At 48.3% G+C, this 16,480-nt stretch overlaps 1 protein-coding gene across 1 annotated transcript in view; it reads left to right on the top strand.

The window, feature by feature from the left end:
* The window catches only part of kif13a (kinesin family member 13A), a 71,360-nt gene that overhangs the window by 2,392 nt on the left and 52,488 nt on the right, over positions 1-16,480 (top strand). The window contains exon 3 of the mRNA XM_056285579.1: positions 15,864-15,876. Within this exon, the coding sequence (XP_056141554.1) occupies positions 15,864-15,876 (13 nt within the window). The remainder of the gene's footprint in view (positions 1-15,863; positions 15,877-16,480) is intronic.

Here is a 16,480-nt window from a genome sequence, read left to right as displayed (position 1 = left end):
CCACGGAACATAATACGCCACAATAGAACAAGAAGGCCATTGTGGGTGAGAGGTCAAACAGATGCCAATTATTCTGCCGGCAAGATGTCCGTTTGGAGTTGGCCCGTCCGCTATATGTTCTTAGGCAGGAGGTCGGTTTGGGGATCTAAAGTTTTGAATATTTCCATGTCTACCTTTTGACAGCAGCCTCTGGTGAGTCATACGCAGCATCACAAAATTCCTCAAGTCACATTTTGATTCAGTAGAAGTTTCCATATCTGAATGAAATGTTCTTAACAATTTAGCATGCTTGGTTTGTGTGTGTGTGTGTGTGTGTTTGCACAGAGGTTCCTTTTATTGAATTTTGATACCTTCTTCATCCTTGACAAAATGGTTACTGCGGCGGTCACCTCTACGGCGTAGGGTTGAGTAACCGCTCGCTCAGCCAGCTGTTTATCCAAGGTCACCAGTCATTATACTTCTGCCATAGCTGCACAATGCCAGCTTTACCAGCAACTCTCCTTATTTATAGTTCTCAGGATCATGAATACGTCTCGGTTTTAAAGTGACCTTGACATTGCAATTTGAACTTGCTGTGATGAGTCTGACATTATCCAGCTTCCTCGGGGTTTGAATACAGACAGAAGTTTGATGTATTTCTCGCTCTTTCCTTCTTAAGAGTCGCAGGCCAGTGAAGAACCTGCTCGTGATTTATGAAAACAAGTTGAAGTCAGCTTGGAAAGACTAAAAAGTCTTTTTGTTTTGAGTGTCATAGCTATTTGGAGCCATGTAATTTTCCTCGGAGCACTTTGTGGTGCCGCAGAAGTGGTGCACGCTGATCCGTTAAGGCCTTCGCTCGTCTTGGAAGACACCTGTTCATATGTGTTTGAAATGTGTCTGGTTTAGACGGTGTTCGCATGCCGAAATGTGCCTGCAGGGCATGGGAATCATGGGATTTTTATTTCTCATGGAAATGCTCAGGTGCAACCACAGGAAACAGAAAGCACCCGAAAGATGTACTTGTTGAAACTCTTGGAATGTAAAGTTGCAGTCCGGAAGATTTACATGCAGACAGATCTCCATTTTTACGCTTTATGACATTAGTTAATCCTTGAATATCCAAGTTATTAAGGCGGTAGTGGGTTTGAAGAAGTGAAGTTGTTGGGGTTTACAAGCAGGTTATGGCAGATTAGGATTGAAGGGGCGTCCGGGCAGCGTAGCGGTCTAGTATTCCGTTGCCTACCAACACTGGGCTCGCCGGTTCGAATCCCCGTGTTACCTCCGGCTTGGTCAGGTGTCTCTAGAGACACCATTGGCCGTGTCCGCGGGTGGGAAGCCAGATGTAGGTATGTGTCCTGGTCGCTGCATTAGCACCTCCTCCGGTCGGTTGGGGCGCCTGTTCGGGAGGGTGGGGGAATAGCATGATCCTCCCACGCTACGCTACGTCCCCCTGGTGAAACTCCTCACTGTCAGGTGAAAAGAAGCAGCTGGCGACTCCACATGTATCGGAGGAGGCATGTGGTAGTCTGCAGCCTTCCCCGGATCGGCAGAGGGGGTGGAACAGCGACCAGGATGGCTCAGAGGAGTGGGATAGTTGGCCGGATACAATTGGGGAGAAGAAAGGGGACCCCCCCCAAAAAAAAGATTAGCAGTGAGGACCTTTAGCGACAGTTACTAGTTACCGGATACTAGTTAGTATGCATCAGTAAGTAAAACTCGGGTTCAACATGTTCTGCAGTTTGGCGGTGGGGAAGGTGACGATACAACAGCACTGGTTACTCATTCATTTTGAATGGATCTCTTGGATTTGGTTTGGTCAAACACCACCACCATCTTTGGGATTGTATTTTCATGTAGAACGCCTTACACACATTTCGACTCCACATACGGTTCTTTAAGAGCTCTATTTATCATTTTAGTGTCACATACTGTTCTTTAAGAGCTCTATTTATCATTTTAGTGTCACATACTGTTCTTTAAGAGCTCTATTTATCATTTTAGTGTCACATACTGTTCTTTAAGAGCTCTATTTATCATTTTAGTGTCACATACTGTTCTTTAAGAGCTCTATTTATCATTCTAGTGTCACATACTGTTCTTTAAGAGCTCTATCTATCATTTTTGTGTCACGTACTGTTCTTTGAGAGCTCTTATTTATCATTTTAGGAGTGACAAAAAAATTCAGACTCATCCAACACATCAGAAATATAACCGAGCTTCTTCATGAGGGCGTTCTGGGTGCGAGAGGGTAGTTTGTACTACTCTATAGTACTTCATTAACTGGACAGAGAAGAGAATTGTGGTGTTAGATTTGAGTCCTTACTTTGCTGGGAAGTCTTGCAGGGACCGCACGGCAGCATGTCAACATGTGAGTTATGTAAAGAATGTCCAGGAACCGTATCGGCTTATCTTTGATGGCTTAGGAATATTAGCCTCATTTCTTCGCGCCATGTCTCATTGAGTCTACACTCGTGACCCGCTCGCCCCCCAACCCCCCCTTTTTGTCCAGAAATTGACTGTATTCTCAGCGATGGGCAAATAAAACCGTGACCGCGGGGCAACAGGTTGAGTTTCCCTGTCTGGGTTTCACTGATGTACGAAGTGGCATTTTTCCGGTCTCGCCTTACTGCCGTCCCCGTTCGGCACAAATGGCACATCTGAAATGTGAATCTGGGAAAAGCAATTTTGTTTTTCACCAACGCCAGTCTGCTTGCCTCAGAGGTTTAAACACAATAAGGGCGGGGGCGGAGGGGCCAGAGAAACACCCGAGGCTGCCGTCTGTACAGGGGATCAGCCGTGGAGCATCGAGACAGGGGAAATACCCTTCGGATCGCACAATGGGACCAGGTTACATCTATCATGTCCCAATGTGCCTTTAAACGTTCGACTGTTAGACCCAAGACCATTGAGTCAGCAAAAAAAAACTCATGTTCTAAGTTTTTTTTTTTTTACCCAGCATGCCTAATTCATATGCATTTAGAATGTTAATTGCAAATACAACAACCACAACTACTGTAATCTGAGCAAGATGGCTGCTTTTTGGGAAGCAGGCTGGGGAACGGTTAATGCTAAAGGCAGATGCAGTTTTTTATGTTCTATCACAATGGCAGTCTGTGCAAAGAGAACGGAGAGTAAGGGCAGTTGAGGTGTGTGTGTGTGTGTTGAGGAATCATCTCTTGTTTTCATATCCATCGTCCCTAGTTCCATGGTCCGTCATGGCAAGATGCTCAGAAGAAGTAAGTGTCTGTCTGTTGGTGCCCATGGCTACAGTAACTGAGCATGTAAATTCTCTTCAGCTGCTGTTATCTCCACTTGACTTGAGTCATCTGGCTTTTTTTTTTTTGAGTACTGTAATCTGATGGATGACCAATCAAAAAATGACAGTTTAGCCAGTGAAGAAATTTCTCACTTTCATTTCCGCCTCTGATACCAGAACCTGATACCAGAACCTGGAAGTGTTTGGATCGATGCAGGTAGAACTTCCTCAATATTTGTGGTAATTGAACCTATTGGATTCCAAGCCTGTGTTTATTTTCTTTATTATATCTTGTAAATGTGAAAGATGTGGCGTCCGGGGTAGCGTGGCGGGTCTATTCCGTTGCATACCAACACAGGGATCGCCGGTTCGAATCCCCGTGTTACCTCCGGCTTGGTCATGCGTCCCTACAGACACAATTGGCTGTGTCCGCAGGTGGGAAGCCGGATGTGGGCATGTGTCCTGGTCGCTGCACTAGCGCCTCCTCTGGTCGGTTGGGGGGCCTGTTCGGAGGGGAGGGGGAACTGGGGGGGGGGGGATAGCGGGATCATCCCACACGCTACGTCCACCTGGCGAAGTGCCTCACTGTCAGGTGAAAAGAAACGGCTGGCGATTCCACATGTATCGGAGGAGGCATGTGGTAGTCTGCAGCCCTTCCCGGATCAGCAGAAGGGGTGGAGCAGCAACTGGGGCGGCTTGGAAGAGTGGGGTAATTGGCCACGTACAACTGGGGAGAAAAGGGGGGGGTGAAAGATGTGGTATCCATAGGGAGGTAAAGTGACGTCGACTGTCGGATGACTGCGGCCTATTAAAATATTTAAGGTGGTGTTCAGTGCAAGCAAAGTATTATCCTTGTGGCCCTGATTCTGAGACATGTTTTACTGCAAGACCATTAATTGCCGCTTGACTTGATTTAAAAAGGATTCAATCACAGAGCTTTTCATTAAAAGGCTAAATGGTTTGGACACGATACAGCACTTCAATTCCCAGCAGCCCTGCCTGCGGTAACTTAGCAACATGAGGCACATTGGCACTGCAATTTCTGTTTCTTTTGTCATGTCAGTACCTTTTAAAACAGGTCCATGTTTCCTCTCCTTAGCATCATTTGGAAATGCACGCTTCTTTTTCTGTGAAAATGGTTGCAATCTTAACTACTATGACAGTGTTGTACCTTCATATTTTCCCCCGGTGTAACAAAGTGTAACAAGCATAACAGTGTAACAAAGTGTAACAAATGTGTACCTGTTACGTTAGCTTGTATAACGGAGGATGCTACCAGATACGTGTCCCACTTATGTCTATGGGAAAATACGGCATGGGTGGCGCAGTGGTTAGAGCTGCCGCCTCACTGCAAGAAGGTCCTGGGTTCGAACCCTGGGGTTGTCCACCCTGGGGGGGGGGGGGGGGGTTCATCCCAAGTTGTCCTCTGTGTGGAGTTTGCGTGTTCTCCCTGTGTCTGGGGTGGGTTCTCACCGGGTGTTCCGGTTTCCCCCGCCATAAAAAAAGACATGCATGTTAGGGTTAATACCCCGGTCTGTGTCCTGGCCGAGGCATGGCAAGACAAAACTGGAGTTGGTCCCCCGGGTGCTGCACGGCGGCTGCCCACTGCTCCTAGCTGCACAGCTGGGATGGGTTAAATGTAGAGAAGAATTTCCGTACAGGGATCAATAGAGTATCTCAAAATTAAAAAAAACCCTTAGTGGCTAGTCAGCTGGTGCTATCATTTCCGCTTTACCCCCCTATGAAACAGTCAGCAGCACTGTTCACGAGGTTGGTTTCTGCCTTCTGAACAGACTTTCAATAGAAACAGGTGTCTGTCCGTTGCACCCCTTCAGCCGCCAGTGGCCAAACCACCATGGTCGCCATGTTGTTTAAAGACCTTTACAGAGAGCCCCTATTGCCCCTTGTTAACTGGTGGTTGTGGTAAATAGATGTTGGAGATGGTAAACCTTCCCTCCCTAGATTAAGGTGTGGGGCAGATAAGACAGCTCCAGAGATTTTGCCGGTCCAGTTTTGAGGGCACGGTCTCATTTGTGCAGAGTCAAACACATGAGCAAGTGTCCCCGTGCTCTCCAAACAATCCTTCTCCAAATGACAATGCGGTCCTGTCCAACGACCGGCCTCAGGAATGTTCCTTTTGTCTTCCCATTTCGCTCCCTGTGCAGTGTGCAAATATTCAAACCTTCAAATAGGTTGTTGTTTCCAGAGTTGGCCCGGCCCGCCGGCTCTGCCTCTGCCCTGAAGACTCCATTCACAAGTCCCGGCAACGGAAAAGTATTGTGTGTTACTGACTGAACACAATCATTTCCTCGAGGTTCTCCCCTCTTGTTTGTTAATGGGAAGGAGGAGGGTGGGGTGGGATGGGGTGGGGGTGGGGGGTTGATGTTTACATCCAGACTTGAAAACGATGAAAACATCCCAGAAATGTTGATCCCGAGTCTCGCTCACCTCAGATGTGGCTCGCATTAAAACCCCCTTTACGGCGATTTTGCCGCCGAGTCTTCTGCCTTAAAGAGTTAGGGGGTTTTCCTTCTCGTGTGACTCTTTTTAAATTAAACGAGGCTTTCGAAAGTTGTCCTTTTGTGTGTTTACTGGAGCTTTTTACGTTGCGTTCAGCTCCATTGAAGGGTGAAGCGGGGCCCAAGAGACGCTAGCAAAAGCTTCAGAAATGAGTTATAACTTGTCCGTCATCTCTTTGCGAAGACATAATTCACTCATTAGGTTTCATCGTGCTCGAGCTTGTGATTTATGAACTATTCGGCAGGTCCCTCCCTGTTATTTAGGAATATGATCATGTATTGTGCGTGCAGTCATAATCAGGATGTTTTGCATTGCTAATTTTCTGGCTTGCGTTGTCCCTGATGTTTATCAGGGGACATATGGCTCGACTTTTCATGTTTGTTCATTTGAATGACTTTGAACAAGTGGAGGAGGCCAGAGGAGGCCAGGGGAGGCCTGGTCTGCAGGAGATGTGTCACTTGGTTTCCATGGGCAGGAATCTTCGCCTTATGGAACAAGCTGATGAACCCCTACTTCTCTCTCGCTTGTTCCTTACTTTTGCTACAAACCCAAGACCAACACGGGGATCGGCGGTTCGAATCCCGGGTGTTACCTCCGGCTTGGTGAGGCGTCTCTACAGACACAACCGGCCATGTCTGCGGGTGGGAAGCCGTATGTGGGTATGTGTCCTGGTCGCCACAGTAGCGCCTCCTCTGGTCGGTGTGGGCGCCTGTTCAGGGGGGAAAGGGGGGGGAAACTGGGGGAATAGCATGATCCTCCCAAGCGCTACATCCCCCCTGGTGGAAACGTCTCACTGTCAGGTGAAAAGACGCGGCTGGCGACTCCACATGTGTCCGAGGGAGGCATGTGGTAGTCTGCAGAACCTCCCCGGATCGGCAGAGGGGGTGGAGCAGCAACCGGGACGGCTCGGGAAGAGTGGGGTAATTGGCCAAGTACAATTGGGGAGAAGAAGGGGGGAAAATCCCCCCCCCCAAAAAAAAAAGACTAGTGCAGTTATGGTCTCCATCACTGTGTGCAGCACATCCAACTTGACCGAAATCACCCAAACTGTAGATGCAACGGCAACGCTAGCGATGTCAGAGAGGACTGAAGCGTATCGGGGCTGTGTCACGAGGTGTTTAAGATGCTGTTGTGGAAACAAGGCTACCCAAACCCCATGTCAGTGTGATGCCAGTTGCTCATTGCAATGCTATTTGTGAAGTCTGTGTTTGGGATCCCAAGCTTGGCCTCATTTGATATAGGAACTTTGACTCATGAGGTTGGTAGGTTGTCTTGGCTCCGTGTTTACAACAGTTGCCTGGCGGCGGCTCGTGCCAAGTTACAGAAGAGTTCTCGAACGATGACAAGCTGCTTCGGGATATTCCCCAGCAATCCTTTCTTTCTTTCGTTCTTTCTTTCTTTCTGAGGAAGCTCGTTTTAACGTGCAGATCAACAGCCTTGGAGCACATGTGCTGCAGACGGTACTCCAGGTCCAAGTGAACTAGTTATAATACTGCATATCCAGAAGTCTGCAGTACTACAGGGTACTTACTGGGTGAATCAGCATAATGTACCAGAACGTGTGGCGAGTTGTTGAGCGGTGGACTCCGCAGTGGCACGGCTGGATGTGAGGGCCTGTTTCTGTCATCAGCGTCAACCATCTTTTCCTTCCTTCACCGTTGCCTTGGAAACAGCGCCAACTGTTGACAGGCGGCCATTATAAACCTACTGTTTTCACTCATTTTTTCCTGTATAATCTTTGGCTAATAAAATCAGCAGCATGGTTAACACTCTGCTAGGCCCCATGACGACTCTGGCCAATGATGGGGGTTACTAAAACCTAGACGCCCCCCCCCCCCACACACACACACACACAGTTCCCCTGTTATGTTGTCCGTGTTGCGCCGGTAAACAGGGTGACCTCTGCTATGAGCGGGTGGGGATCGGCGTGTTCGGTTCTAAACATACTTAGAGACCTTCTGCAAGCCTATGAGAGTACAGTGCCGCGTAACCCGACACTCGCACAGGGTGTCGTGTGCTGTGGTTGGCCCCGGCGCTCATCGAATCCCCACCGCTTTCAACCGTGTCAGTGGTAATAAAAAAAATACCCAGGGGAAAGAGGCAGATAGGCCGTCGCTCTGTGAGGATAATAGCTGACGGGGGGGGGGGGGGGGCATATTTTGACCGACAGATCAAGGAGGGGAGGAACTATATGGGGTGGGGGAATGTGTCAGATGTCATATATGGGGGGATCTGACAGAGCCAGAGGTGGGCATACGAAGGCCTGCCCTTGGCACTTTCAGTCATAAATGTGCGCGGTGCCATCATAAAGCTGTGTGTGTGTGTGTGTGTGTGTGTGTTTGTCTGTTGGCATGTTTGCATGCATGCACAGGCCGGATGAATGTAGTGTACTTGTGTGTATGTCAGCTCCATGGGGGGGGGGGGGGTCTTCATCCATGTGATTCACTCAATAGATGTGAGTGTGGAGGAAGTGCAGGATTATGTCATTGCAAGCAGTGCAGTAAATACTACAGGGGGGTGGGGGCAGTCCGAGCCTTGCCGAGCCTCGCCATGTCACGGGGATGACTCCAATATTGTCACAGACTGCCTGTCTGTCGCTCGCATGCGTGGGCGAACGGGGAGCGCAACATTTTTCTAGCAGATCTGGATTTATGTACTTGTCATTATGATTAACAATTCATATGTTCTGGGCTGTGAAAGCCCCGTTGTATCATTGTTGGCAGCTGATTTGTGTACGTTTTTTTTTTTCCCCCAATCTGTCAGTTGGAGGTTTGTTTTGTGAGTTTTGGGGGCTGTTGTGGTGAGTGCGCATGCTTGCGTGAGTGCGGGTGCATGTCCTGTCGTTTTTTTAAGTGTAGATGTTTGCGTGTAAGATAATGTGGTTTTAATCTGCATAGCTATCTGCAGGGCCAGCAGAATACTGCCTCCCTTTGGCATGGTGACCCAATGGCCTTAATCTTGATTTGCAGCCTTGGGGGAGACTCCAGGGCAGTTCCTCCTCTCCTCGTACCTTCCTCTCCGGTCTGTCTTCTGAAACTGTCCCCCGAAATGATTGTCGACGATGAAAATGAAACTGGTCGCAGTGTAGTTAGTAAAATGTTTTGCTCCATTAAGGTATATGAAAATGTGCACGCCGTCCGAGGAAGTAGAGTCGTAGTAAGAGAGCGAGTTTCACCCCCGGTTCAAGTTGAAATCCTACCCGGATTTCTTGGCACCAGGAAGCCCGACAGCATGTGAACCTGACTGCGGACATGATGACATGCACGTTGCGGCACCCACAACCGGCGACCATGGTGATGAAGAGACATCGGCCATGCCGTGCCGGGGCTGCAGTGTCAGAATCAGAAGTCAGAAACACTATTTTCGTGGACTTGCGCACATGAAATTAAACGAAATGTTTCCCCGAGCCCACAGCAGTGCAACACAAAAACACATCCAAAAACTACAAGAACTACAAGAACACATATATCAAAACTGAAAAAAAATCACTGTCCAGGAGAACGAACGCCAGTCAGGATGACTGTCGGAGCTGCCGGTCTGCATGGGCTAGCTGTTAGCTTAGCCTGCCCCGGTTCTGCGTCCTGTCAGACCGCCTTCGGTGTTTCCTCTTCGGGTACAGCTCCAGGCAGGGCCATGGTCCCGGGGCCCACAGGACGCAGCAGACCAAGCTCCCTCAGCCGATCCAACGCCAACTCCCCCAGCCAGACACCTTCGACACACCTCCCCACACTCCACACGACGACACTAAAAACACAGTCAAGGCTAGGCGAGACCGCCACCAGATTGTCGTCGGTGTTATCGGAATTGCCGGTCTGCATGGGCTAGCAGTTAGCTTAGCCTGTCCCGCTTCCACGTCCTGTCAGACCGCCTTCGGTGTTTCCTCTTCGGGCGCAGCTCCAGTCAGGGCCGTGGTCCCTGGGCCCACAGGACGCAGCAGACCAAGCTCTCCTAGCTGATCCCAGCTGTCCTCTCCCAGCCATCAAACGAAGACAAACTTAGACACCGACGTGGACAAAGACACTGCATGGACGGTACTGAGTGAGGCCGCCGCAAACGTGAATTCGCGCCGCCATCTTCCCCTGGCTGCACAGGCCACTGGTGTGAGGAAGATCTGATGCTGTCTGGCATTTCTGTGTCACATATGTACGTGCACGGGTGCACATATGGGTGCATGAGTGCACTCATGCAACCACAGCATATAGGGATCCCTCAAGCATCAACTTGACATGCACATATATGCATAATAATCAAGTCATACAGCCTGTGGACTTAATGTTTGAAAAAGAAATGTGAATGTGAATCACAGTTTTTATGTCGCCAGCCTCACTGGTGCCATTTTTAAAATCTGAATATGCAGATTAACGTACCATAATTTGGGCTGCGAGTTAACATTCCACGGTAAATAATTGTAGAATATAACCATCAGCATATATTAACATTTTCGCTTTATGTGCGACATCCACTGTATTTGGTCATATAAGATGCAGAAAGTGCGGCAAAAATAATTCCATCCCTCAAATTAAAACAAATTGTGACTGATAAATACAATCACAATTTTTATTACAGCAATCAAAATTGTTATTCTATGCATAATCATGCAGCCCCAGTAATAACGTTAAACTGTTTTTTTGCTATTTCATAGCTTTTTTCAGTGGAAAGATTTATTTAAGTGCCCGAAGAGCCAAATATGGCTAGTCAGATAAAGTTCAGAGTCCAGCGTGCCAAATATAGCTCCAGTGTTGTAAGCACAGGACAGGAGACTGAGCGAGAGCCACCGTGCTGCTGCAGCGACTCGGTTGTATTTATTTATAATGTTCCTCCCTTCAGGCGGCACGGTGGCGCAGTGGTTAGCGTGGTGGCATCACAGCAAGAAGGTCCTGGGTTTGAGCCCCAGGGTAGACCAACCTTGGTGGGTCGTCCCGGGTCGTCCTCTGTGTGGGGTTTGCATGTTCTCCCCGTGTCTGCGTGGGTTTCCTCCGGGGGCTCCGGTTTCCTCCCACAGTCCAAAGACATGTAGGTCAGGTGAATTGGCCATACTGAATTGTCCCTAGGGTGTGTGTGTGTTTGTGTGTTGGCCCTGTGACGGCCTGGTGGCCTGTCCAGGGTGTCTCCCCACCTGCTGCCCCACTACTGCTGCTATAGGCTCCAGCATGGATGGATGGATATTCCTCCCTTCAGTAACATAATGTGGAGATCGAGTCACTCCACATGACCAAAAATTCCCTTTGAGTTGCCAAGCGAGAAGTCTGTCTTTCTCTTCACTGTTGTCTCTTTGTGCTTCGTCTTCATGACTGTTTATGGTCTCCATAGGAACCCCCCCCCCAGTCCATATCTGCTACCCTCTCAGGTTGTAACCTGTATTTATTCTGTTGGTTGTAGACTGTCTCTCAGATATGTCAGACAATGTTCTGCAGTTGTTTTGGTGATAATTTGAGAGATGGGTCTGATCCAAGTTCAGATTTACTTAGATTATGGCTGAGCGCTGAAGTCATATATCTTTCTGCCCTGGGGAACAGTCATCCTGCTCCTGCCATTCCTCCTCTGCTCTCCTGTGTGGAGGACAAGGCTGGAGGACAGGGGCCCGCAGCCTTTTGTCAGTTCTGATTAAGACCTGGTCACAGTGGTTTCCCAGTGGCCCAGAATGTGTGAACCACCCCAACTAGGCCCTTCTTGCGCTCTCTCTCTCACTCCCTCCCTCTCTCTCTTGCTCTCTCTCTCTCTCTCTCTCTCTCTCTCTCTCTCTCTCTCTCTCTCTCTCTCTCTCTCTCTCTCTCTCTCTCTCTCTCTCTCTCTCTCTCTCTCTCTCTCTCTCCCTCCCTCTCTCTCTTGCTCTCTCTCTCTCTCTCTCTCTCTCTCTCTCTCTCTCTCTCTCTCATTATAATGAGCTTGAACACTGTTAATGGCCTTTCTTTAGTGTGCTGATCAGAATATGTTGATGGCTCTTTACCGGACAACAGTTCAGTTTCAATTACTTGGTCCTTTGTTGAATTTTTTGAATTTTCCTCGTTTTCTTTTACACATTTTTTTACCCCCCCCCCCTTTTTTTCCCTCCCCAATTGTACTTAGCCAATTACCCTACTCTTCACATCCGGCTTCCCACCCGCAGACACGACCAATTGTGTCTGTGGAGACGCCCGGCCAAGCCGGAGGTAACACGGGGATTCGAACCGCCGACCCCCGTGTTGGTAGGCAACGGGATAGACCGCTGCGATATGTCGATACCAGTTTATTGACATCCACTGTGTACACGTTGTAGTACTCGAAATACATTTCACAAGCTCAAACATACAGGAAATGTCAAATATATCAGTGTTATTTTTCTTAAATTGTACTTTATCTCATAGTGTCTCGGTGAGCAATGGATCAAATCAAGTTGCATGTGTTTGAAAACGTACTTCGCCAACTAAAATGTTCTGTATAGTAACACGTTTCTGGGTCAGACGCCCTCAGCAGAGGAAATGAAACACAATGTGAAAATGTAAAAAAGTAATTTAATCTCGTGTTAGGGAGTTAAATCCCATTCTTCTTGAAATAAGAGAACAATTCGTCTATGGAGTGAGATTCCACTTTGCCTTCCCCGTGAGATATGTCAACAGCGAACACGTCACCGACAGAAAAACTACAGGTGTAGGCTGTGCTACACGCAGGCACCGTACTCCACCTCAGGCTACACGGAAAATATGTCGTCGGCTGAAGTACGTTATTGTTATTTCAGTTTTAAGGCGGCTGTAGACTTTTCAACTTCCACCCGGCGGCCATACCAACATGGGCCCTGGCTCTGCCAAGTGATGGAAGCTAAGCAGGTGTGGGCTTGGCTAGTGCTTGGGTATAACCCATCCATCCATCCGTTACCCGAACCGCTTATCCTGCTCTTAGGGTCGCGGGGATGCTGCAGCCTATCCCAGCAGTCCCTGGACAGGCCGCCAGGCCATCACAGGGCCGACACACCCATTCAGACCTAGGGACAATTTAGGATGGCCGATTCACCTGACCTACATGTCTTTGGACTGTGGGAGGAAACCGGAGCCCCCGGAGGAAACCCATGCAGACACGGGGAGAACATGCAAACTCTACACAGAGGACGACCCGGGACGACCCCCAAAGTTGGACTACCCCGGGGCTCGAACCCAGGACCTTCTTGCCGTGAGGTGACAGTGCTAACCACTGCGCCACCGTGCCACCCATTGGATATAACCACTAATTTTTTTTTTGAAAAAAAATTGGTGGTTATATCATGCTCGATACCATGTAGCCTAATTTAATTTAAATTTAATGAAATTTAATGAAAAATCATCTGGCACAGGATACAAATCCTCTACACCAGACTCGACAAATTAAAACAAACAACCATACAAAAAAAGAACCACAATATTGTTATTAAAATCACAATAATCTCACAAATAATCACAAATCACATAAATACAGTAGTCTCTAAAATAATCATAGTCACATAATACTCACAATGATCACAACTCAGCTTTATAATTGTACAAGCAGTCCTTTGTTGACCAAAATTTATCTAATCTATTTTTAAAAGAATGAACTGAAGGAGCCTGCACCACAGTATTTGAAAATATAAATGAGAGTATCAGTTTTAAAACCAATGATCAGTTGATCTTTACAAATCAAGACTCGATAGTCTAACAATGGCATAGCCGTCAGTGCTGAAAGAAAAAAAAATGTTTAAATCGAATCGAATCGTGACCTTAAACTCGAAAGTCAAATCGAATCGTGGATTTAGAGAATTGTGACACCCCTGTGTGATACTGTCCTGATGATGGTGGAGGGATTGTTGCTTGAATCTGAAAGGAAGAAGATGGGCGGCACGGTGGTGCAGTGGTTAGCGCTTTCACCTCACAGCAAGAAGATCCTGGGTTCAACCCCGGGGTTGTCCGACCTCGGGGGTGATCCCAGGTCGCCCTCTGTATGGAGTTTGCATGTTCTCCCTGTGTCTGCGGTGGGTTTTCTCCGGGTGCGCCGGTTTCCCCCACCACCAAAAAGACATGCATGTTAGCCGTCTGTGCCCCTGACCGAGGCATGGCAAGACGAACTGGAGTTAGTCCCCGGGTGCTGCACGGCGGCTGTCCACTGCTCCTAGCTACACAGCTAGGATGGGTTAAATGCAGAGCACAATTTCCCTACGGGGATTAATAGAGTATATAAAAATAAATAAATAAATAATTTTGTTAACCATTCAAATCACATTGGAGGCAAATGAGTTGATCTCTTCAAACTGGGATAACCTTAAGTTGATTTAAGGAAGATAAGATTTTGGGACAGTTTTTCTACTGTGCAGCGGCCATTGGTAAACATCCCTGGGTTCGTTTGAACAGTTACGTCATGGTACGAATGTGGATTTCTCAGCTTCTTTTGTCTGAGATCATTTGACACCATTCTAGTCTCACCAAAGCCGTCTGCCCCTGTCTGAGTTACCCCGTAAAGGTGATGCCCACCTCTGAGTCCACCTCTGAGTCTTTGCCAGGAGACGCCTGCAGGAGGGATCTGCTTATTGTGGAAGGACACGACTATGTAGCCAGATGTAGTTTCACTAGAGGGGGATGGGAGTATTTGTGTATGCATGCGAGTGTGTTTGTGGTCGAGTGTGAGTGCACGTGTGTGTGTGTGTGTGTGTGTGTGTGTGTGTGTGTGTGTGTGTGTGTGTGTGTGTGTGTGTGTGTGTGTGTGCGCACAGGTGGCTTCACGTGACCCCGGAATGCAGTCACAGATTAAAACAACAACACGTCAGGCAAATGCAAAGAGGCGTGAGATGGGCTCGCTTCCTTCCGTTGAGCAGCAGATGAGATGGCTATCTTTAACATTAGATAATGATATTGTTTGACCTGCAGCTGCCCTTATTAGCCACTTAGACAATGGCGGGTACTTATTTTCCTGCTAACATAGTTTTATTTTCATAAAACTATTGTAAAATGAAAAAGTCTGATCATGCAAATAGATTGAAACCGGAGAAAGCCAGCTGAGAGAGGAACTATGGGCAAAGTGCCAACTTATTAAGGGGATTTTTCATATTTCCTCATATTCTTTAGCAATGGTGGAGTACTATGTTAGAATGGAACATAAATAGATTAGAATTTCACCAGAATTTATTCAAAATGATTATAAGAATCCTACAGTCCAAAGACATGTTGGTCAGGTGAATCGGCCATACTAAATTGTCCCTAGGAATGAATGTGTGTGTGTGTGTCGGCCCTGTGATGGCCTGGCAGCCTGTCCAGGGTGTCTCCCCGCCTGCCGCCTAGTGACTGCTGGGGTAGGCCCCTGCACCCCCGCGACCCTGAGAGCAGGATAAGCAGTCTGGATAATGAATGAAAATGAAAAACTATTTCGTTTCAAATCGACGTTACTGATTCTCTGCCCCAAGGAAGTCGTCCTCCATTCTGAAGAAGAATCCTGAATAATGCCGGTCCATACACTCAGCCCCCCCCCCCTTTAGTTCTGGCAGTGGGCCGTGCCTTTTGTGGAGGGAGGGCTGAGGTAATGCTGTGTCCGGCCTCCCCGACCTGGCCTCTGTTAAGTCTACAGGCGTGAGGGCTGTTTGCCCAACAGAGTCAGTGGGACATTGAATCCTAAATCTCTTCCCTTCCTCACGCTCCACTGGCCCATTTATGAACCCGATCGCAGCCCACACCAACGCCGCAAGGACATACCACTGTGCGGAAGTGAATGAATAAGTGGGAAAAAAATTGGGAGGACTTAAAAAGAAAGACACAAAAGAGATTACAACAGAGGGAATTCATGAAGCGTAGCCCAGCTAAGAAGAGGCGTGACAAGAGAATTTGTCAGTTAATTTGTAAAACCTATCAACACTTTATTAATTATGCTGGTGCCGTTTCTATTTTGGTTGCGAGCATTTCCATGTCAGCTGAAAGCCTTTGTGTCAACAGAGTAAATTCCTGCTGTGAGGACTGCAGCTGCTTTGTACCGGGAGTGAGCATGCTCTGACTGCTAAATTGTATTAATGCTAACCATGTTACTTCTCCGTCTCTCTCTTTTTCCCCTCTCTGTCTCCCACTCTCTTCCTGTGTTGCCCTTGGCCCCGGTGTTCCTTCTTCATGCTCCTCCCGAATTGTTGCTCATCCCCGTCGCACAGGAAACAACCCAAGGTATGTGTGTTTCACCCTCCCCCCTCCACCTCCCCCTACAGACCTGTCAAACATTGACACGCATTGACATTTTGCACCGTCAGCACCGAAAGAGGCGAGAGGTATTTTCACTGCGAGCAGTCCGCCATCGTGTCCGGTACCCCTCCTCACTTCATCACAGACACTGCAGTAAATCAGTTGCAGGGCACGGGGCGAGCAACTCTAGCCCCTATCCCCCTTTTCGAAGCACAGCGGGGCCAGCCCGCTGTTGTTTCATACAGTTTCTGGGGACGTGGCCGAGAGTGGTTCTGTTGTGTTGTTGGCCAGCGGGAGCCGGATAGACGTCCGTGTGAATGTGTCAGCGCTCTAAGATCTTGTGAACGCCGCACAAAGGCTCTACAATGAGAGAGGGATGAGCACGGATACTGCGGAGAGTGTGTGTGTGTGTGTGTGTGTGTGTGTGTGTGTGTATTCAAAGCTGCATTGTTGCATTGCAACACCCCTCCCAGCACTCGCGCGTGCACGCACAAACACACACACACACACACACAGACACACACACACAATGTGCCCTCCAACAGACACAAACACCCCCATCCCCTTGCCGATTCACTGGTGAGTAACC

Source organism: Lampris incognitus, chromosome 9 (genome assembly GCF_029633865.1).
Source record: "Lampris incognitus isolate fLamInc1 chromosome 9, fLamInc1.hap2, whole genome shotgun sequence".
Classification (NCBI taxonomy): domain Eukaryota; kingdom Metazoa; phylum Chordata; class Actinopteri; order Lampriformes; family Lampridae; genus Lampris; species Lampris incognitus.
Note: the sequence above shows the minus strand (reverse complement) of the source record. Positions and strands in the feature narration are given on the sequence as shown.